This window comes from Chaetodon auriga, chromosome 16, assembly GCF_051107435.1.
Source record: "Chaetodon auriga isolate fChaAug3 chromosome 16, fChaAug3.hap1, whole genome shotgun sequence".
Lineage (NCBI taxonomy): Eukaryota > Metazoa > Chordata > Actinopteri > Chaetodontiformes > Chaetodontidae > Chaetodon > Chaetodon auriga.
In genome coordinates this window covers 11,438,623-11,462,669 of record NC_135089.1, presented here as the reverse complement: position 1 = coordinate 11,462,669, position 24,047 = coordinate 11,438,623, and the positions used below count along the sequence as shown (strand labels likewise).

At 42.6% G+C, this 24,047-nt stretch overlaps 2 protein-coding genes across 3 annotated transcripts in view; one reads left to right on the top strand and one right to left on the bottom strand.

The window, feature by feature from the left end:
• The window catches only part of cep112 (centrosomal protein 112), a 92,666-nt gene extending 91,385 nt beyond the window's left edge, over positions 1 to 1,281 (bottom strand). The window contains exons 1-4 of the mRNA XM_076751918.1: positions 1,233 to 1,281; positions 699 to 804; positions 358 to 548; positions 31 to 194 (exon numbers count right to left, since the gene is read on the bottom strand). Coding sequence (XP_076608033.1) covers positions 31 to 194; positions 358 to 548; positions 699 to 798 — 455 coding nt within the window. The 5' untranslated portion in view covers positions 799 to 804; positions 1,233 to 1,281. The remainder of the gene's footprint in view (positions 1 to 30; positions 195 to 357; positions 549 to 698; positions 805 to 1,232) is intronic.
• An 844-nt stretch (positions 1,282 to 2,125) lies between these two features.
• prkcab (protein kinase C, alpha, b) overlaps positions 2,126 to 24,047 on the top strand; it is a 93,574-nt gene continuing 71,652 nt past the window's right edge. For both annotated transcript variants that reach the window (XM_076751922.1, XM_076751921.1), the window contains exons 1-2: positions 2,126 to 2,482; positions 2,833 to 2,864. In XM_076751922.1, coding sequence (XP_076608037.1) covers positions 2,316 to 2,482; positions 2,833 to 2,864 — 199 coding nt within the window. In that variant the 5' untranslated portion in view covers positions 2,126 to 2,315. The remainder of the gene's footprint in view (positions 2,483 to 2,832; positions 2,865 to 24,047) is intronic.

The window sequence follows — 24,047 nt, the reverse complement described above, 5'->3', positions numbered from 1 at the left end:
TCACTGAGGTAACGTACAGCGGAACAGTACCTGTGATGTGCTGTAACAGGTGTGGAACTGGTTCTGTCCTGAAGCTGGCCGACTACCAAACTGTCATCACTGTAGGCTCCCAGCTCTCCTGTCACCCAGTCAGGCAGATCTGCATTGCTGTGCCCCGCATACCGACCAGTCAGTGGCTCATCAAAGTAGATGGACTTGAAATGACATTTCAAAGACTGGTGATGACGATTGCTTTAATCAATCTATCAGTATATGTTATCTGTACTGTACTACACATGAAGGTGCAAATGCAGTAAGTGTGTGTCACTACTAAGTGATAATACAGGAATATTTCTGATTCAGTGCAATCATTTTTACCATGTAGGTAGGGAGTGTCTTGAGGCTGCCAGGCTCTGGTTTGCTGATGAAAGGCAACTTCAGGACCCCCCTTTTGAGCATGTGAAGTAGCAAACGGGCATACATGTTGCGGTTCTCACGACCTATCAGACCTGAACCACATGCGGCGGGGTCACATAGCTTTTTTATCCACATGGCACATCGCTGGCGCTCTGGGGTCAGTGGAAAAGAGAGAGGGACGGGGAGAATGATGGTACGACTAATAATATTGATGTATTATCTTGTCAGTTAATTTCTGACAGTTGTCTGATCACACTCATGTGCTTAGTGTGGTATAAGAAAAGCACAAAATCGAACCTCACCTGTCTTGTTGGGGAGCTTTAGGACATATGGCTTCATGTCCAGTAGAAAATAGTCAAACTCGGTGTCCAGTCTTTCCCAAGAGTCCTCGTGTTTGCTCATGGTGACCTGAAGAGACGAATGAATGGTCAGCTAACATTGATTTTAATGGTTGGTAAGGAGTAAGTTACTTGACTGGCTAGCATTGCAGCTGTTAGCCGGCTACAAGGAGTGCTTATCATGTTAGCTGACCTGTTGACTCAGTTTCAAAATAGAGTGGAGATCCTTGTTATACGAAACAGGTAAGTTAACGCCGTGTCACGTTATATTAGCATAACATGACAGCTAACTGCCTTGCGACTACAACGAGCAGCGTTCACAAACTAGCTAACGCAGACACCACAAACTGAGACTATAGCGCAATTAAGGCATTAGCAAATGAGCTAAAGCAGACCCGGCTGTTATTGTTTCTCGTGGACTTCCGGAAACAGAACAACAACACGCTGAAAACGGCATATTTTTATGAACATGCAAAATAAGACTAAAACACGGCTTACATTGAGCACTGACTCCGCCGCCCAAAATGGTTCAAAACTTCAGCGTCCGTACGCTACGCCACATCCGCTTTCCGTGGAGACGCAGCGTCTCCTTGTTGCCATAGAAACTACACTTTTCTCCCACCTTTATTTTCTCCATATACTTTATTACATATTGGAGCTATTTTGTTTGCCATTTTTCTAAGGAAAGATGTTTAATTATCTTATACACTGTACACAATATTGATTTTATTTGTGGTTTTACATCGCTGTGTTTCATAAGAGCTTTTTAATTCCCCGTTTAAACTGAAAACACAGTTCAACACCCAGCGTGAGCAGCATTAAACCCACACAAATAACATGAAGTATTTGAGATAGTTGCCACAATCGCATATGTGACTCAGGAATTCGCAATTAAAACACCTTTATTTTGCGATCTTTCGACCGGACACCTGTTGTGTCGAAGTCTGTGTCCTCGGCAAAATGGTTTCCCCCTTAACTTTGATAAACTGAACCTAAACTTGATCCTAACCCCAACCAGTCGGTGTCTGAGATGCTGAACCTGACCTCTAATCAGTTACCTCTGCTACACCTAAATAGAGCATAACCACAACCGAGAGGACAGACTCAGATCAGTCAAATCCTGTAATGTAGTTTAAGTCCACTAGATAGCGCACGATACCTTCTGTTTGTGGGGCGGCCAGCAACGACTGGATGTACATGCCACTTTGCTATTAAAACTGAAACTGTTAAATATTTTAATGCATATTAACACCTCACTGATCGTCTGACACAGCATAAAGAACATTATGGGACGTGCCTTTCATGTGTTTAGGGACCACAAAACCACCTCTGATGAACCCTTTTAATTGTGCGCAGAAATTGAAATGAAATATTCCCACAGCACGTGAAGGCAGACCACGGCGACGTCACTTTTGAATGAAAAAGACGCGCTCAGCTGTAGTCCAGTAGAGGGGAGGCGTGCGGTCTGTCAGCAGCGCCCCAGCACCACTTGTCAAGAGCTGTGAAGAGACCAGGACCTCACAGAAATCGGTCGGGACAACACGAAGTTGTGGCTGCGAGCTTTTTTTTGTTTTCCCCATTATGGCTGATCATCTTTTACATTATAACGACTCCGCTGGGGCTGGGAACCGATTCGCGCGCAAAGGTGCGTTGCGGCAGAAAAATGTGCACGAAGTGAAAAACCACAAGTTTATTGCGAGGTTTTTCAGGCAGCCGACGTTCTGCAGCCATTGCACAGACTTCATATGGTAAGCCTCTGTTTAAACTAATGCCTGTCACTCTCAAACCCGTTTTGATAGCAGGATGTTGTCAGACATGTTAAGAAGCAGCTTTTCGCAATGCTTGTGCAGTTCAGCAAGTTTAATGTAAATAGCCTAGATGGGATGGAGCTTGCAGGTACTTTGTATCTCAAATACATTGTTTACCATTTCCAAAGCATTCCGTGGTGCACTTAGACTTTAAGCACTTTAAATGTTGATTTTAATGACAGATGAATCTTTCAAGGAATGCAAATTAGTGACACCAACCTGTTTAATTTTGGAGACATTGTTTGACAGAACAAAAAGCCTTATCTAACCTTTTTCTTTTATAATTACAGGGGATTTGGAAAACAAGGATTTCAGTGCCAAGGTAAACCACTTGCATGTGTGTGAACTGGTGCATTTGTTTATGGTAGAGTCAGACCAGTATAGCCTGACAAACGTTTGGACTCACATCTCCTGTAGAGATTAAAAGATCCATGTATTGCACTGAAACTACATCTGAGCACTTCTTGTTCACCAAGCAGTGCATTAGCTCCTTCATACATTCAGTCCTTAGTCACACTGGCTAAACGTCATTTAACCATTCACACATAAGTGGTTTTTAATAAACAAACTGTATAAAGTTGCAGATCTCATTTTAAAATCATGGTACTCAAGGCTCACATGATTCGAAGTTTTATTTTCTTCAGAGGGCACATCATTCTGTACACAAGAAAGCAGCTGTTAGTATATGCATGACCATTCCTTGGAAGTGGTTAAGATTAATTGAAACATTTACCTGCATCTTGGATACATTAATCTCATCCCCCCACGTGGCTCTGGAAGACAGACATATTGATTAGCATCATTTCTGTGAAGGACATTGTTCAGTTAAGAATTGAGGTTTATAGTAAACGTACCATTGAGGGTTCTGTGCGCCTTTAGGGGCAGCTGGTCGACGAGGTGCAGGACCCTTAACACCTGTTGAGCTTACAGGCTTCAGAGGGAGAACTTCTGGCGAGTACCTTATGTTGGTGGATGTATGCATGCTTCGCACATAGCTGTTTCTGGACTGGGTAATATAGCTTGAAGGTGGTTGGGGAGGAAGGATCGGTTCACTCACTCTCTGGGTAACCTGAACTTTTTGGGTGTTTGGATTCACTGGATTTTTTGGATGCCAAGATTTCGCACTACGTGACAGAAGGGAAGTTTTCCCAAAGTTAAGGTTCACTTTTCCAGGGAAGCCTCCAGTCCTCGATGGAAGGATGGGTTTGGTTCCTACATTTGTTGGGTAACTGTGGGATGAGGGTTCCTCATATCCATAACTTTGAGAGGGCTCATTCTCAGAGAGATATTGGAAAACCTCCTCATAGACAAGATGGGGGTTGTTACCTCCAGCTGCACTGGCACCAGCATTAAAGTCAGCCACACCATAACCACTGCTAACTGGCTCAGGCTGCCGGTATGCAGAGCCAGGAGACTCCGCAGCCTGAGGGGTGAAGGATGGCGCATAGTAGGCAGTGGCACTAGCAGAATGAGTGGAGCCGCCAGCACTTGGAGAGGCAGCATTAAGTGAAGTCGACTGAGGTTGGACAGGGCCTGGCTGAGACTTGGCTGAATTAATCAAAGGAAATACAAGTGGTTCATGAAGGTTTTCCAGCTCCCAGTTTCTTGACACACCATTGATCAGTCTCTCTACCTCTGGCCCACTAGGGGTGTTGGGCAGGTTTCTTTGCAATGGGACCCAAACTGGCTGTTCAACTATAGGTTTGTTGTAGCTTGTGTAAACAGGGCCAGTTGGTTTGTTATTTGAAGCCTGCCAGTTATCCTGGCCAAAGGTTGGAGAAGTAAATACATCATCTGCATCATCACCGATGTTACGTGAGTCAGATTTATATGGATACCCATACCCTGTAAAGTCAATAGTTCATGAAACAACAGAATTTTGTGGCCTAATGGGTGCAATTAGGAAAGTGATTACCTTTTATAGCTGGTAAACAAGCACTGCCATCAAATAGCAAGAAACAAATCCAGGAAACCCTGCAAATGACACCAGTAAAAACAAACATCTGATTAAAGTCTCTGATAAAAGGTAATTGGAACAGTGAAGTGCTCAGAAACTTACTGCAAAAGGAGTCCAAGAGCCATAACTGTTAGCTGAGAAGCAGCACCCTGTACTCCTCAGATGCTATGGTTTGACTAGTCTTGAGTATAACCTCTGAGCTCATACATCCCTTTGTGTCTCTTTTATATCAGCACTGCAGGCCTTCACAAACATCATTAGCAACAGCTGCTCACAGCAATTAGAGGCCTAACAGTTCACAGGTGTGGCAGCTGGACAACACCGCCCATTGTTTTCAGTGTCAGTCACAAGTCACCCTTGTAAACATGCTCAATTTGTATTTATGCTGAAATATTTTGTTTATTTGAACAACACTGAACAGTTTCTTTAAATATTTTGCACACTGCACATCTGAACAGTCAGAAGGCTATTGTAGACTTTCACTTAAAGCTTCTGCACGGGGTCAGGCTGCCACCTGTGTGCCCTGAAATCAACGCCCTGTTGCAAAAGATTTTGCAAGTGTAACATTTCTCTCTGGAGTCTAGACATCTGATACTGTGGCAGCTAAAGCACATAATGGCAAAGGAAACAGTGACGAGTGAGGGAGTCAAAGATGAAAACAGCAGGAAGAGTTATAAAAGGGATTCAAATTCAAGTTAGATCACCAGTGAGACGCTTGTACACAGAATGAGTAAGTAAAAATAAGTATGTAATGAGTATAATGCCTAATTAAAGTGAGATATGCTACGTACTGATTTTGCCGCCTCTCCTGCATTTACATATGTGCAAGTACATTTCTAGATGCATGGCACAGCAGCAACTGTATCTCCACACGTTACAAGAGTGCTGCAGTTGAGCTTAAAATGTGATCTGCCAGACAAAGAAAAAGGCTTGATCAGCATTGTCAGGTGGGCTCAGACTGTAGAGTTGCAGCACATTTAGAAGCTAGCAAGCTTATACAATGGGTGGAAGAATACAGTACACCTCATCAGAGTGTTTGTGTGGGTAGCATTGGATGGCTCAGACAATAACAAGTAAATGCCACTCCGCAGTGTGACAACATGTCACAGTACAGTTGTACACATCGCCTGAAAGTATAGCGTATTACTTTCAAACCTGAATGAAACAGGTGATGGTGTTTGTAGTGAGGCAAGAAACATCTAATCACAGAACTACTAGTGACTGGGAGGAGGTTTTATGGTCTGATCAGTCCTGGGCTGGCTGCACTACCGTGATGATAAACTCACATTATGGAGAGTCAACAAGTCACACTTCCTCTTTCAGGTCATAGGAGATGGAGTTATAGCTGAATATGCTGTGCTTGTGCATATGGTGCACATATCTGTGTGTTGTCATGCATTTAAAAAAGTGATTACATTGCGTAGAGATTAAAATTCATGTACCTTTCTTCTAAAATAACAGTGTATGTTGATTAAATATATATGCATGCGTGCAGGGGTGGAACTGTCCATTGGCAGCACTGATTCACAGTAGACCTTGACCATGAATGCATCATGGAAGTGGGCTGAAAGATGCATGTTCTTGGACGAAGACAGTGCTTTTTCTTGTAGAGTGTGCATAAGGAATGTATCGCTTTCTTAACCATACCAAGGGGACTGGGTGTACAGATCTTTTCATTGGAAGGTTGCATAATGGCATTTGCAACTGCTGATAACGCTATGGAGACATGGAATATTGGATTGCATTACATGTAACTGTAAGACAGATAGTACAGAGAGATTTGGGTTCAAATATTTATTACGAGGAAACTCTAAATCAAGACATACATTTCCTTCCATGAATCCAAATTTAGCTTGTTATTCATGCATGAAGCTCAAGAACTGAACCTCGAAGAACTGCCTCTCTGTGAAGTCAAATACTTGAGCTTCTGTGACACCAGAAGTCATTGCGATATCTGTGCTGCTAAAGTTGATAATGTTGCATGTGTGAGGTACAGCCCACCAGCAGAACATTTGGCATCTAAGAGTCATTAGAAAGGTGATAAAGTGTGACTCCTGTGATCATTCATCTTTATCTTTTCACTGCGTGGCTGATATCAGGTTATGATTTCTTAGGCGTGGGCAGATTAAGGACTGTCTTCTTGAGTTTCCTGCTGTGCACTGAAAAACAAGATAGAAGGGTTTTTTAAAATGATTATTCCCCTACGATCACCCACCTCCACCACACAACAGCGAGTAGGGGAGTGTAGTGCCACTGCAGTGGAAACGTCTTTATTACTTGAGGATCTCTGCGTGGGTGGAGGACAGAGCTCCTGCTGTTCCTAGGTTGGTGACTGGCCTACCATTTGATTGTTAAATGTAAAGGTCTGGTTCTCCTTGGTGAGGGATGTAGGAAGAAGGTTACAGAATTACAGATGAATAAATCACTTAATAGCCAACATCATACAGAACGCCTTTTTGTTCAGCGGTCTCCCATTTACTGGCATTTTCCTTGAATAAGAAGTGATTATTGATGCACCGTAACCTACTTTGTTTCCAGTCACCGTAGGAACTTGACAAGATATCACTCGCCTCAACAAAAATTATCCAAAAATCCCACCTTGCAATTCAACGTATAGTCCGTTGGTTAGTGTATTTACTGTACATTGTAGAGAAGTGCACAGTTCTCTCGTTGGCTGCGATGTGGTCCACTGTGGCGAATCTGCACAGCGATACATCCTGTCATATGGACATGCTGAGCTACATCCTATACTCTCAATACAATTTCATGCTCAACTTGGACATCGCTACCCTTCCCTTTTCTCCCTCTCACTGTGCATGGTGAGTTTTTTCATTCCCACTCACTTTCATTGTTTGATGGTTGTGTTTTCTTTATTCAGGACTCATGCATTTATAATGTCAAACAAAAGAAACGCTCGTAGCAGCGTAAGATTTAAATCTGAATATAAATGCCATCATTTCTTGTAAAGCATCCAAACTTCAAGAAGACTGGCATGAACATTTTGAGTTTAGGAGAAAAGAGCCTCCGTCAGAAATAAACCGTCTGTATTGGACATAGAATACACTTAATGCAAAGTGCTGGAAATATCAGAGTGAAGATGACTTGTTTCCTCAGTCAGGTTATGTTTTTGGTTCGGTTTGTTTGTCTGTTTGCCAGCAGGATTATAGAAAAAGTGCCAGCCCGATTTTTAGTAAATTTGGTGGAAGGGTCTATTATGGGCCAAGGAAGAACCAGTCAGTTTTAGTAGTTTTGGAAATGTATCCAGACATAGTGGTTGCACTTGCAGATTTGTTTATTATAGAAGAATGGACTGTTGGCCTTGGCAGTGCTCTGCTTTCTGTGAGTGCAGTCCTACTTGATACATATATTCTGGAGTTTAACAGTTGATTATATAATCAACAGATTTTTACTTTTGTGTCATGTCTCCTATCTTGTTTATTCTTATAGATCTTTTTCTATGGAGAGATGTTGCCTCTGCTGCTGCAGAATTGACTTAAACAGACAATTATTACTAAAGCATACAAAACATCACTTGCACCCACTAAATAAACAGATTGTGCAAGTCAGATGATTAGCAGCTCATGAAAAATGGTTCTCTAGGTTAATAGAGGTTGTGATTCTTTTCTCCAAATGGCAAAAACGGGAATTATTTATAACGGAAACATTTTGGGCACCTGACTGCGAACTAGGTTTTTTAAAAGGAAAATCCAAGTGTGATTTCATCGACTTAACATTTCACTAATGTGAGCGCATTTGCTGAAACCAAGTGACGCAGAAATGAATAATAGACTGTTGCATGTGCGCGCAGCAGACAGATGGATAGGCCTTCAACACTTGCAGCTCCACGTGTCAAATTTACAAATTCTGCTTCACTTGAGAGAGTGTGACACATGAACAAAGGTTGAGCCGTATCAAAATATGACAAAAAAATCTGACAAAAAAAAGATGTTTTAATTAGTTGCATTTCAGGCAGGACTTATTATCATTAATTATTAATTCCCACAGGAAAACTATTCCTGCCCAGATGTCACAGTGTTAAACAGAGTTGCCTGCTCTCTGAACCTTTCTCCAAACGTCGCATCATCTCATTGAAACCAGTGGTGCGAGAGGGAGTGAGCGTGTTTCAGCCACTTGCCACCATGCTCTGCTCTCCCCCTTGCCTTCCCCTCCTCCCCCTAGCCTTTGAAACTGAGCGTCTGTGGAAATGACTGTGCCATCTGGAGGGTTGAGAACCCATCACTGGGAGGAGAGCTCGACGTCTGGACACAAGAAAGGCGAGAGGTGCAGGGAGAGGCGCTTGGAAGAAGAAGAGAAGAAGATGCAATAGTGTCGAGTGTGTTGAAAGAAGCTGAGGGGGAGGCAAAGGTCAAGGCATACGTATGAGACTAAATAAACAGGAGGATTTGCAATTGCATGGGTGGAAGTGTGAGAGAGATGATGGAGTCAAAGAGGCCTTTAACACATTCAGGTTTTGGCAAAGATAAAGCAAACAGTGTGACTACTCAGAGCAGATGAAAGAGAACAGAGTGAAAACAGTGGTGGATATTATGTCTAGGTGATGGTTAACTGTGGCCAAGTTACGTCTGAGTAGTAATCTGTCGGAGAGGTGGGTGTGCTGGATCCTATTGATTTACACCTGCAATAACTGGTTTTTACCACTTGGGGCAGCAGAAACAAGTGAGCAGAGCATTGACATATGACCTTTTACGGTGATACTGTGAACTTGTCAGTAAACATTTCCTTATTTACGCATCAGGCAGTTATGGAGCAACATTATCAGTCATTTGGTTATGAGCATCTGATGAACGTGAGGAATTCTATCCGCTAAATGCTCCACTATGTTCACCAGCCTGTTACTCACTGTGTCTGCCACTTGGTGTTGAGCAGGAAGTGTACAATGGCCTGCTGTGGCTGAAAACACCTCTATGAGAGCAGTGAGAGTGAAACCAAACAGTACAGTTGCAGCAGGAACACAAAACAATGAGCAGAAGCTTTAGATCCACATGATAACTCTCTGTACGTTCATCACTACAGCATGAACGACCCCTTTTACATTTCCTCATCATCATTTGATACATTATTTATTATAAACATATCGATTACGGCTGCTTTTTAGTCAGTGAAATCCTTAGTGAATGGGGAGCTGTAGAAGACTGCAGGCCTCCACCCACACCTCCCCCACCCATGTTGTTACATCAGCAAGAGGACGAGGAGGGAGAAATAAATAAAACAGAGCACAATCATACTGTTTTGGAAGTGTAAACAATGTTTCGCTAACTGGCGTCTAATCAAACACCTCGCCCTAAATCGCACTTGATTGGAAACATTTACGTACGTCTCATTTAAGACGAGTTTTAAGAAATCTTTAAACACTTTAGAGAGGCATTTTTAAAGTGAAACAAAGATTTTGCTCGAGGATGTTTCAGAAGGTTAGATGTTTGCTGTTCACTCACATTTGGCGTCCATCATCTCCATGTTGTCTGTGGTTCTCCCGCAGTCCGCTCTTTGCTTCCATGGTGACATTTCCATAACTGTAACCAGCCTACTTTGTTGTGTTTGAAATATATTTGCATGCCAAATGCAGCCAGTTTGCCTACTCTCGTTTCCAACCCAGTGACTATTTAATGCTCATCAAGTGACGCTGAGGAGATCTTTATCATGTGCATAGATGAGGGTGTTGGGTGTAGGCTGCTCCACCGCTCTCTGGGATATTTATTAACCCTGTGGGCGACATCATGTATGTGTCAGTTAGCATGACAAGACCTGACACAGTACCTCCAACGAGACCGTCACTGAGCCCTAATGGCAGCGTAGGTGTAGAGCCAATCTCTTCCTCCGCTCAGAAAGGAGCAGTGGACCTCATTAACCAATCAAGGAGCAGAAGTGTGGGGGTGTTGGAACATGAGAGCGAGAGCTGTGCAACTCCTGACAGGGGAGCCCCAAACAATAAACATCTTACACAACGGCCGGCTGAGACTCGGCGCTGCTCCTCTCAAGTGACGGCGTCCTCCCGCTCCTGCACGTTGAGACGGATATTTTTCATTAAATTCAATTCATTAAATCTTGCTTTGGTTATTTTACTAAACAGATCAAAGCCTTGTTGCTTTATTATGGATTCTTTTTTTTCTTTTCTTTTTTGAAAATTATTAATCTCTCGCTCAACATTGGAGGCGTTCTCTCTGCTGTACTTCTATTTCGTCACTCATAAATGCCAAAGTGAAGTTTGATTATTATGAGCCTTACTCTCTCCATTGGGTTAGGGTTATCTCCAGAAGAAAACACTGAAAACTATCTGAAGAGCAGCTCAAATGTCGAACGGCATATTCAGATAAATCCTGTGATGCATTTTGAATTGTCAGCAGTTCAGTAAGTGCAAAACAGCACCTCTTTCAGTCTCACCTCAAACTTAATTTCGGATGGCTCTTGAAAGTTATGAAGCTTAGCACTGCGTCTAAGAAGCATCTGCTTGAGACTGAATAAAACAGGCTTGGGTGAATATGGAGAAATGGCTGAAACGTTCTTCAATACATCAGCGATTTTAAAGCGTCTCCCAGCTGAACAGCATTAATTACACCAAGAGTGGAAGCTTAGCTGGCCGGGGTAATTATGTGTAATTCTGCTTCTGCTTGTCTCTGCTCCACATTCAAAATGTCCCTTTTTTTTTTTCTACCATTGAGCGTTGCCCCCTCCTCCTCTCCCTCTCCTCTCTCTCTCCACTCCCCACCCAACACTACTGTAGCAACAAAGTGGGCCATTTCCATTTTGTTATCATGTTGACAGCTCTTCTTGGCAGTTTTGATGTGTGCTCTATGTTATCACATCTCATCCGCAGCCCCTTGGTCTTGTTCTGTGCATCACGCCCCCGCAGCGAGCACTGTATGTTCGACTGCTTAGAATTACACACCGTATTTCGCAGTGACATAGTGCTGTGGTTTCTATTAAGACCTTTTAGAAATTGTGTGTGGCATTTAAAATGTACTATTTCATTGAATTTCCTTTCAGGCAATACCAAAGCTCTTTTCTATCCTCTACAAATAGACAAACCACTCACATGATTTCCACTATATTCACTATAGATTAAGTCTGTTTTCAATTTGAGCAATTTTGCGTTCCTGTCTCTGCGCTTCAAAGGCCACCGAAGTCGTACACACTGTCAAGAAATATTGGCTCTCGCTATTCTTTGTCTGCATTGGTGGCTTGTCAAATTGAATTGTAGAACCTTAACAGCCAGTGTCCAAAAGGCTTTTTTATCTGTGTGCCAGTTAGCACTCCTGAAGACAGAGCGACGTAAGACCTTCCTATGTGTCAACATAAGGGGATTTTCACAGTCTGGGTGCTAGACAAAGAGCTCTCATTTAAAACTCGCTCACTGGAGGGGAGGAGAGAGGATTTGGGTGAGGGTGGTGGGAAAAAGAAAGGGCAGGAGATGATTTACAGTGTTGTATTCAGAGGTACTCAGTGCTAAGGCATAAAGAAGTAGTTTGTACTCTGTACTGCCAAGTACTGGGCGCAAACCAGTGGCCCCACAAAATGCTGTAAACGTCTCTTTTCTTGTTTCGTTGATGGGAAACTGTTACAAATGCACTGCACTTGCTGTGACTGTTTCACAATAAAAGCCACCCCGCGTGCTTGTTGAACGCTTTTAATTTGAAGCAGCAGAAGTCGGAACTCTGTCCATAGACAGTCAACAGCAGAGCGCAACAATGAAGATAATAACTCAAGGTATTTACAGAATGGAAATACAGAAAAAAAAATGCTGACTATACAAAACTCCATTTGTTATGCTGCCATGCTGAGCTACCTGACCATACGTCTCCTTCACAGCTTGGTTGTAAAATTCTGCTGATCTCAGTCTATTGTGCTGTTTTTGAGGGCCAATGCTGTATTTTAACTTTCATGCTGGTGGCCTTTGTGCTGCTATAAAGAGATTTAAAATATGATCAGTCATACAGTACAATGTGTAACAGAGGAGAAGATGAAACAGCAAAGATAAACTGATTTGTTTTTATTAGCATGGCCTATTAAATTACACAAATACAGTCAAGATACTGCCCCAAACAACACATACCCCATAGCACCTTGTTCATGTCACCAGGTCCCAGAAATCCTTCTCGGTGCCTCTGACACCCCAAACCGGCCCCGCGTCACCTCTCCAAAGTCATCTTGATTTAAAACATATCTATATCATTTTCCTCATCTTCAACAGCCACTGTGAACTCTTGCCAGATATGCCAGCATGGTGTCAAGGTTACCATGGCAACAGTGCTTGGCCCTCACTCCCGTTATGTACCAAATCTCTGCCAACTACCCCAGGCGAGTACTTCCCTTTAAAAAAAAAAAACAGAAAACACCTCTTGTTTCCAAATAATCCTTAAATGATGATTCGACATGGGAGCTTGGCATCACCTCCTCAGCTTCCATTTATACAAAGAAAACATAGTAGCCGTGACAAAGCGTTTAGGGTCCCGTCTGGGTGGGACGCTTGTGATCTTGTAAGGCTGTATAAATAAAGATATGACTGCAGAGATGAACTCCAGCAGCACTTGGTGATCGCGCCCTGCAGCGCAAAAAAGCAGGGAGGAGGCCATTTCATAGCCAATTCACGACAGACTCTGCCCCCATTCTCAGTGCAGCAGTGACCGCCACGAGTGCAATATTTTCATTTTAACAGACTGTCTCAGCAGATCATGTCACTATGTTTTGCTTGCATAACGCAATGTCATCTGGTGACATTAAAAAGGGGTCTTTTTGGAGGCTTGGCGGCATTACTCAGCTGAGAGTGGGTAGTTAATTGTCAGGGAGCTGCCTGTGTGTTTTTGCTGAGACACAATGCCGTGTAATAAGATGCCACATGCTGTTCCCTCATAATCTCTGTTTTTAACAAACAAAGGCAAAAGAGCAGTCGGAGAGCGCTCTGAGGGAGAAATCTGAGAGAACGATGAAGATGCTAGAAAGACGCGTGTGACGTTATCCTCCTAAAAATATACGTGTGGCTGCATTTGTTTGTGGCGTGTGTGTGTGTGTGTAAACAACAAAGGAGAAGGACTGGAGCAGCCACAGCGCAGTGGTTTAATCTCCCAAAAATGTCCCCAACGAGGAGAGACGGGGAAGATTTCTGACAAGATGCAATGAACGTTTGGCTGCGAGTGTCGCCACACACACGCTGATAACTTTCCACCAAACTGTTCTGCATCTGTTACAGAATGACTCTCCTCCCAGTATGGTGTCAGTATGCTTCTGCGATATTTTATTTATTTTTCAGATGGATCGGTTTGTGCTCGTGCCCGACAATCTGCCTTTTGCGTTCGTCTCGGATTATTTGACCCGCGCGCCGGCTGACACAGTGTGAGGTCTTCGTGGAAAGTGTGTAAGGAGGTTTTTCAGAGAGGAGCCTGTGCTTTATCTCGGCGGTGCTTTATGGGGTGAAAGACGGCAGCTTCTTCAGCTTTCATCCATAATAGATGGCGCACCAATGATTTATATAAAAGATACTATCAGCACATAACAGAAGACCTACATTCCAGCATCAGACATTTAACCCCTGCATTGTTGGTCCATACCTCTTTTCTACTCAAACCATCTGTCGCTGCGACATATCATATGTTTAGTGTTACTTAGTTTCTGTCTCAAACTCAAGGTGAACGGATCAATGAAGGAAGTGTTGTGTGTGTGCGACCCTCAGCTGTCTATAGACTCAGCCTGGGGGGAATTCAGAGCAGGAGTGCTCACCTCCACTGTACGTGTCTCACCACTCCAGCTGTGCTTAATGAATTCTGCGGTGATTACACCCACGGCTATTTTGGGCACGGTTTAAGTCAGAAATATCGGTCTTGACCCACATAAAGTGAGCATAATGTGCAGCCAGGAGACGTCGAGCTGTGTCTTACAGCCTGTGTGTGTGTGTGTGTCCTCAGGTGTGATGCTTCAGGGTCCAAGGACAAAAAGCAAAAAAAGATGGGAGTCTGATTTGACGCTCCTCTCCCAGATCTCATATGCACACTCATCTTTTTACAAAAGGTTATGATCGTCTGCGCTGTCGATCTCGGGAAAGGTCAAAGTGGAATGAAAATCAATGACGATATAATGTCATCATGCCTATTTTTTGACACTGAGTAGACTTTAGCAAGAGCCGTAGTACATTTGTTATATGTTCAAGATTAAAGCGAAAGTCTTTTGACAGACTAACCTCAGCAGTAATCATTAGAGTAATCAAAGGGCAAGAAGTGCTTGCTATCATCTCTGATAGTCCAAAGATGTTCAGTTTACTAATCAGACATGACCAAAAAAAGTAGAAAATCTACAGGTGAGAAGCTGAAACTAGTGAATATGTGGCATTTTTCTTTATTAAAGTAGACTAATTGATGAATGGGCTTCCTGAATTGCTGCTAAGTCACTACTGATAAAGGTGTCAGCTTAATACTTGAACCTCACTGTATAAGATTAAGGTCATACTGCCAGAACGGAGACAAAATGAAAGGTAACTAAAAGACAATAGAGGAAAAGCAGAGAGCGTGTGGCGAAGATGGACACATGGGACTTCCCCAGTCACAGAGTAATATTTTTGCTATTTCTGTGCAAGGACAAAGATGCAGGGAGGCAGGGAGAGCGAGGGAGCGGCAGAGGGTTAGTGAATGTGTGTGCCAGTTTTCTGAAGCGTGTGTTCCTTCTTCCTGCTCCTGTGGTGCTGTGTGTGTGTGTGTGTGTGTGTGTGTGTGTGTGTGTGTGTGTGTGTGTGTGTGTGTGTGTGTATGTATGTATGTGTATGTGTGTTTGTGTGTACTTTGAGGGTCACCCAGTAAGAGACTGCGGCGCAGCTCTTAGTCATCCTCACACCTCGCTCCCTTTTTACCTGACCGTCCATCTGTCTCCCACCAGAAACAGATTCCCTGCTCTAAACAAATTCAGACATGCAAATTTGTACCTATAAGTCAGATTACAGTAAACACGGAGCAGACAGTGAAATTTGAACGAGTGTGTGTTGCTTTACAAAGGCAAACAAAATATGTTCTTGGTTTCTCTTCAGCTGTCTCTTCATTTTCAACCAATGAGCTAATAATAAATATATATATATATATATATATATATAGACACACACACATACACGTATACACATATATACGTGTGTGTGTGTATATATATATATATATATATATATATATAATATATGTGGGCTTGTACTGTGTTGATAACTCAGGCTCTCTGCTGTTAATATGTTCAGAAAAGACACTAGGCAGATATTAAAAGTGAATTAAACACGCCTACATTCAAGTACTCTCTCGCACGCACACAGTAGTCATGTCGGTGTCAGATCTGTACATTTCTGACAGGCTGTTAATGTGCTAGAAGCTGCTGTAAAGGTGAACTGTGGGTTTGTGTGAACTCACTCATTGTTAAAAGCTCACATTAAAGCAGATACTTGTCTTAACGCATCAATGCACATATAAGCCTCTCCTTTTACTGTTTCTCTTATATATACATAAGATGAACCTTTATTCATAGCTGTGGGAAAATTCGGTTCTCGCAGCAGCACAGTGGCAGTACAGATAATAGAAGTATGGAAAGAAAAAGAAAAATGAAATAAGGAAAAAAACAAGACTAAATAGGAACTATGCATGTATACACATGCACATCCACAGGCGCTCCATCTGCAGTTTCTTCACCTCAGTGCTGTCTTGTCGGGGTAGAGAGGAGAGGAGGGAGGACAGGAGATGGAGGCTGTCAACTCTGAGTCTCTAATTGAAGGTGTCACGGTTGTGTCTCCTCCTCGTCTTTCCCAGCCTCTCTGCTCCGCTCGGGGCAAATATAGCAACAGGCACCACAGGGGAGAATCAGCGCTTTGCTACCATGTTTTTTTTGGCATCTGTATGATAGAATGGAAGGAATTTTATGCTTTGATCTGCGTTTATCTTCTCCGGGGTCCCACTGGTGAAATTACTTGAGAGTATGTCTTAGATTCTGTGCTGTCTTGTTTGTGTGAGAGTGTGTGTCCAAGACATCCCCTTCTTTAACTCCTGTCTTCCATGTAAACAGCTTCGTCAAATCACCTCAAATAGAGAAATATTATAGTGAGTGGAAGCCAGAATACTGCTTGATTTGAATAAAATACAGTCGCAAGTGTGTCAATTAGGCTCACGGCTCTATAACTAAATTAATTAAACCATTATGAAAACTGTTATCCTCGCTGCCCTGTAGTGTAAGAAGGATGTGTGTGGGTTTGAGGGGGCAGCATAGTTTCTCACCACTTGTTTTGTTGTAATATTTGAAAGCCTGCGCTGCAGCTCGAGAACTATGGGCAATAAAATTTTGCTATTACTTGACTTAAAGCATACAAATACTTAATGACTGGCTATCTAAGCAGTCCATCCTCATTACACATTTCTTTTCTCCGGCCACCAGTGACTGTATTTTTATTACTGTGCATCTAGAATTAGGAAATGGTGAAGGGACTGCCCAACAAGTCTCACCGCTAGTTCAGTATTCAGGCCAGAGGGAGGAAATGCTAATGCTGAAGGAAGGGCGCTCTGTTGTTACAGATCTTGAGGGCTGTTGCTGGCACGCCTCCCAACCGAGTGAAAGAGAAGGTGAAGCTCAGTTTACTGCTGTAGACCTTGCTGACCTTTGCTGTTGTGTTGTTGATACTGATCTGGTGAGCTAATGGGTCCCCTTTACCTTAACTTCACCTGTCTATACATTGAACATGCATTCTTTTTCTGCATGCAGAGTGTTATCTAAATAAGAGACTGCCCAGGTAAGAGCAGTCAAACAAATACATTTATGTCTGATGCTGTCACACCATACTTATTAATGAATACAGTGAGTATGGTCCTATTTCTTATACATCAGAGGAGTAATCTGCCTAATCTTTGCATGTCTTTAGACTGCAGTGGAAACACAGACAATAACTGGTTCCAGGGGTCGTTCCTGGGACAGTTCAGGGATTAACAGGTACTTTGGGTGGAAGCATGGATTGTTGCTTTCAATTGACCACTCAGACTACGTTCCCACCCTCACCTATGGTCATGAGCTTGGCCGAAAGAATGAATGTGTGGACAGAAGTGGGGGCAATGAGCTTCTTCAGGAGCATTGCTGGGCTCACCTTTAGTATGTGGTTTCATTAATCAATTATTCAACTAAAATTCTGGTCATGGTCCCTTAAGATTTGTTAATTCTGTGCATATTTGTCTTGCATGCACATATGGTCTTTGAGATTCAGCAGTAGCTGATGCTGGTGCAGAAGGACCAACATGTTTCTCTGCAGAGCAGGAATAGTAAGCCATGCATCAACCTCGCCCCACATGGCAACATACAGCAGGACTGCTCACACCTACTCACATACTGTACACACACATCTGAACTGCTGCTGTGTCTTTGACACACTGCAGCCTGTTTCTATGGAGCAGATATTACAAAAGCACATTATCACTGCGACACCCTTGCAGGCTCTGTAATGCAAACTGAATGTCGGACAGACACTGTAGCCTTGACAAGTCAGTTCAGACTGTGTCAACAGCTCTTTGATCCAGGCTGGCTGCGTGGAGAGAGCAGAATCGACTGGAAAAGTGTGACAGTGGAGGCTGTTGAGTGAAAAACTAGGCCTCTATCTGTAAGAGCAGTTCTTCACGTGGAGGGCTGGTAAGAAACACAGTGGCGGAGAGAGGAGTGAGAGAGGTGGGCGTAATTGTGTCTGAAAGTGAGGTTAACCACATACGTATTCAAAGGGCCAGCTAAATCACCCCAACGCAGAGAGAAGTCATAATGAAGAGAAGACTCAAATCCACTCGTCCTCAAAGCTCTGCAGGGTTTTATTGTGTCTTTTCGCCCCACTTTGGTCCAGACTTCAATAGCTCAATGACTATTTGAGATCACCATTGACTTTTGTACAGACATGTGTGGTCCACGTCTGTCTTTGGTGATCTCCTGAATTTTCCTCGAGGGCCATCAGCTGGTCAAAGTTTTCACTAATCCACTTAAACACTGTCATTAAATTTAATACCTAATGACTTTGGTGGTCCCTTTAATTTTCTTTAACACCATGAGGCTTAGTTTGAAAGGTCTCAGCAACTACTGGATGGATTGCCACGAATGCTAGCTTCATATTTATCAAACTAACATTGTAACCGACATCAGTGCAAAGGTTACTTTGCAAGCCATTGCTTTGTAGTGGCAGTCTTCACTGAAAGTCTTCATAAGTTAAATCAATGGGGTGTTGATTGAAACCAATCAAAAAAGTGAAAGCAAAATGCAGAATTTATGAACTTGTACTAAATGTGGACATTTATGTATCATCAAATCATTCATTCAACCTGTATGACAGGATAAAAGGGATACAGCTCACAGGACTTCAATTTTTCATAGGAGAGGGTGGCCATAGGTTTAGATCAGCTTTAAATGGCAGCACAATGCATTTCCAGTTTCTCTGATGTATAGTCCTGCTTGTTCAGTAAAAGGTCATGAGTTATTTAGTGCACCTAATACCAAAGAGTGTTGACCAGATATATTGGTTGTAGGTTGCTCTATCTTCATCAGATCTGCTGAGTTTTTCTGTTTTTTGTATGTCAGTTTCAGGTGATAATTCTCTGTAGGTTCATCACTGCTAACAACCCCTTTCATATTGTCATATTGTCATTTGATATATTATTATGAAAATATCAACTATAGCAGGTTTAACGTCGTGATCGTCAAGGTATATATGTATACGTGTGTATATGCACGTACCTTATCTAAGTATTGAAAAGCCCTTCTAGCTTTCATGCAGGTTTTTACTCCTAATAAGACTGAGGTGGTTTAAACAGTCTGACCCACCTGCTAACCCTGCCATCCTTAAAGCACTTTCAGGGCTGAAAAAGTCAGACCGTTGTTGTTGAAACAAGAGCAGAAAAAAAGTCAAAGACAAAAGAGTTGAGAGAAAAAAAGAAGAAGGCACAGTGTGGCGTGGGAGGTAGCAGGTGCTAATTGAAACCATCTTGCAGAAAGCACAGAATGCCATTTCGCCGCAGCTGCTGCCTTTCGTTTTTTCTCTCCCTCGTTCGGCTCCAAATGGTACGAGCCATGCACTCGACAGGCTGACTAATGGCTCTACACAGGCTTGGATGCAGGCGTGTGGATTAACTAGGCCAATTAGCCAAGCACAGAGACTCCTAGCGATGAGAAGAGTCATGCTCCCTTTCTCAGCCGAGTGCCATTAATCAGCAATAAAGGGGCTGAAGCAACACTACAGTTTACTGACTGCTTTACTACTTACAATAGCCAGGTTTTCTGGCTCAAGCCTCTTGACCTCAATACAGCATGACGGTATTTCTCTGGGGCTCTGCAGTTTTCGTGCTACAAAAATACACTTCTGGACAGCTTAAGAGAGGGACACAGAATGAGAGGTTGTGCCACTGTGTATGTGTGTGTGTGTGAGTCAGTGTGTGTTTTCAGGTCTGTGCATCTTTGAGGAGGCTGTGTCTGCATGTGTAAGTGTCCATCTGCGAGTTTCCTCCTAGCATCTGTACATTTGCATCTGTGCATCTGGACGAGGGCATATGTTTGCGTGTGGATGTGTGTATATGTACAGTACGTGCATGTAACTATGCATGCATATCTTTGTGTGTGTGTGTGTGTGTGTGTGTGTGTGTGTGTGTGTGGGGTGGTGGTGGGGGGGTTTGGTCATGACACAGAGCAGGCTTCATGGTGAGAGTTGTCCAGTCTGCTCTTGTCTACTTGGCTGCAGCGAACTGGCCCCAGCTGACCCAGGATCAGCTCATCAGCCCTCTAAATACGAGGGTGAGAAGCCTCCAACTACCCTGCGCTGTAGTCGACTGACTCACAATCAGATAATAAACACTCAGTTTATTATAATCCCCATGCCGCCTTTCTTAATTTCCTTTTTTCTTTTACGTGTTTTTTCCTTTCCTTTGCTGTCCATGTTTCTTTTTTCTCCTCATTGTCTTATTATTAAACTGGCATCTTATCCTATTTTATACGATACGAAACCAATCACATGCACGTAATGGAAAATCAGCAGCGTCTCACATTTCTCCGTGCATATCCAGTAATTTACTGTAAAATGAGTTTCTCGGTGTTCTTATTCACAATTTACTACCTGGTGCTTGTTCGCAAAAGGCTATAATGAATCATTTTAATTTAGGTATTGTGTTTGTTCATCTGACTTCACTTGGATGTGTAAGTCTCCCATCACGGGGGTAGAAATATGATTCATACTACTCCACAAATTCACTATGATTCATGCAACTCAACCACCGAACGACTGGAAAAAAAACTGTCAGGTGTAGTTGTCATTAAAACTGAAGTGTTGTGCCATTTTGATACTTGCAGAATGTATTTGATTCAGGCATCATGTTTGTACATCTGACACATTCAGCAGATCTGATGGGCTCGCCTCTGATCAGCAGAGGACCTTTGGTATTTTTAGTGAAGTGTAATACTCATGTTGAAGTTCAAAATGAAATGAATATCGAGCAAAGCTTTGATCTGACCTAAACACTTTTTTTAGTTCCAGCTGAAGGGAACGCTCGTGTGTTTCTGAGTGAGCTGCGAAATGACCATTTAATCTAAATGGTTCTCTTTTATACCAGTTGTTGAACACGTTGCTCGTGCTTGTTGGCTGTGTTGGATTCTTGGTTTGGGTTAGCCGCGTTAGCAGAAGCTTTAAAGGCCTGTTTTTCAGTCAGCTTCCAGTTTTGCGATCCAAAGTGAAGACACAATTTTCTGCCAGAGTTTGAACAGTTTTGTTTATTTCACAAGAGAGATTTCTGTCTGCTGATACGATCATGTCACTGGTTTGATGTAGGGATGAGTCTCAGTTAGAAAAGTCTTATACTTCAATGCACCAATTAGTATTGAATCAAAAGATGATGACAGTTGTGGGATTGTTCACTTGTACACTACATTTTCCTTCATTTTCCAGTATTCTTGTGATTCAGCTACTTTAAAGACATCGTCATTAAGCAGCCTGCCTGAAACAAGTGGAATGAGACCACAAATAGGCAGTAAAGAGGTCTTCTGGTGAGGTGCTAGGTCTTTGTTAACTTTTAGTTAGTTAGGTCTTTTAACTTTTAGTTTTGTGGTAAAACTGGTGGAAAGTGTTGCGTTGTTGTCTTTGTTTCTATAAAAGATGATGAGACAAACTTGTCTTTGTATAACTTAATAATGAATAAAAAGAGGTTTACAGTGCAGTCAGGTTTACAGCGCTAACCGGTTTTCAGCTGAAACGACAAAGCTCAAATACCAGAGATTGATATCAGAGGTCTGACCCTGAGCAGGATTCCAGACTGTCATTTTATCCTGTCTTGTATGAATGCTTCTTTGAGTTTGTCATAACGCCAAGCGGTGGGGAGGAATCTTCAGCCAAGGTTGAATGATATGAAGCTCTTGGTCAATTGAAAGAGGACCGCACAATCCATAACACACAAAGTTCATCTGTCATTTCAGGTCACGCAGAGAGTGAAAATATGGCTATGTGATAAACTGACGTTACAAAAACCCTTTAAATGTTTATGACAACATAAAACATTGTTTAATTAAAGCATTAGCGATTAGCCATCATAAGCTACTGGTCATACCAGACCAAGCAAGGCTGTAGCAGCAAAATCTCAGAGTGCAGTGAATTGAAAACAAGTGTGTTTTATTGCTAATAAATGTACCTTATGATTTGTAAGAGAAAAAAATATGTTATCTCTTCATTCAGGAGTTATTGAGTGTCACTTTAATGTTCCAGAGAAGCTCTTTCTTTTAGTTGATATCACAGCTTCGTGACAACAAAAACCCATTTAAGGTTGTCGCAAAGAAAAGCTGCAGCGGTGTGGATTATGTGCATGAGGGCTCGAGTCAGTGAAGCTCATCAACGTGTAGTTCCTCTGGGAATAAACACAAAGAAGTGATGCAGCTTTGCAGAAGAGGTAAAAATGCTCGTTGCTTTGATGTGAAGAGAGTACGAGAAACCGTATGAGGCAAGACAAAGGTCAATAGCAAAGAACAAAGACGGCATATTTGAGCAGCAAGCGTACCAACCTATTTAGCTGCAGCGTTGTATCAGCTGTATATCAGCTGCTGGCCCTTCAGCAGTATTCTGCCTCGAGTTTCTGATAAGCTGCAGCCAGTAGTGGAGTTCTTTATATCTTATGTAATCCATAGGTTTATATAAAATCTGTAAATGTGTTTAAGAGAGTGCATTACAATCGTTATTTAAAGTACATTCTCATGTTAAAGAATTTTCTACCACAGAAGTGAGTTTTGATGAAGGTCACTGTTTTATATGGAACAATCCTTTTTTTTTCCTGTTTGTATCTGAGAGAAAAGATGAAAAACAAGGCCTGTGAGAGAATTTATGTTAAAAAAAAGGAGTGTGTTATTTATGTTTCAAAATGTCCTGAGACAAATTTAGCCTCAACTTCACTGTGCCCAAACAAATTAGTCCAGGACATGCAGTGCCGCAGGAGAGGAAGAAGCTCTGATGTTGATGTGTGGTATCAGCCTGTCCCCAGGCACCAGACTTGGACTTGGCTGTGACCTTTGTCTTTTGCCTGACTGCCTGCTCTCTGTGTGTAGGCTGTGCATATAGAAGCCGGAGTCTCTGTCAGGAAAGCCATCACCTGAGGTGTATGAATGTGAGCGTGAATCCATATGCAGGTGCTTCTTTGACGTGTGTGTGTTTGTGTGTGTGTGTGTTTGCATGTGTGCCTCCTAACACCTCCTGTTGATAGCCAGGCTATTGTACAATCTAATTTGGTCCTGTCTGTGTGCAGCAGTCAGCCTTCTGTATGGACCACAACTAGCCAGACTCATTACATTACTACCACTGTGACACCTGATACACAGATACATGGGGCTCTGAGCCAGACCACTGCAGGTGATACATCACTGACTGGACATGTGTGTGTGTTTGTGTGTGTGTGTGTGTGTGCATGTGTCTGTGTGTGTGAATAAAAGTAACAGAGAAGATGAGGAGGCAGGAGATCAAGACGTAGTGAGTGTACTTGCTGGTGTGTGTCTTGTCTGGCAGAAGTACTGACTGTGTTTATGTGTGCATGTTTGTGTGTCTATGTGTTAAAAGGAGCATCTGTGTGCAGCAAATATATGTGCTCAAAAGCATAGACGTGCATTCACATGCATGTATGTGTGTGTGTGCTTAAACTGTGTAGTTGCATGTGTGTCTGCGTTCAGAGTCATATTTAATTCATGAGGCAGTATCACTATTTCCCCCGTGTGACTCAGAGATGTCTGGCAGCCAAACACTCCCACCTGTAGTTTGGAATAATTGATCCAGTCCCCCTGTGGCCATTTCTTAATACAAACACTATTAGTTTTGCGAACAGTGTGTTTATTTGTGTGAGTATGGGCCGCGTGTGTGTGTGTGCGTGCACATCATACCTGATGATGTATGTATTCGTGTCTATGTCTAATTGGCATGTTTATATGCCCATTTTTCTAAATACTTCATTTATTATTCCAGGGGTGTGAGGCAGCTAATGACATGAATCTGAAAGTTAAATGTGTTAGAGACAAGACTTAGATTCAACATCCATGAAAGCAGCTCTGTGAGGCCAC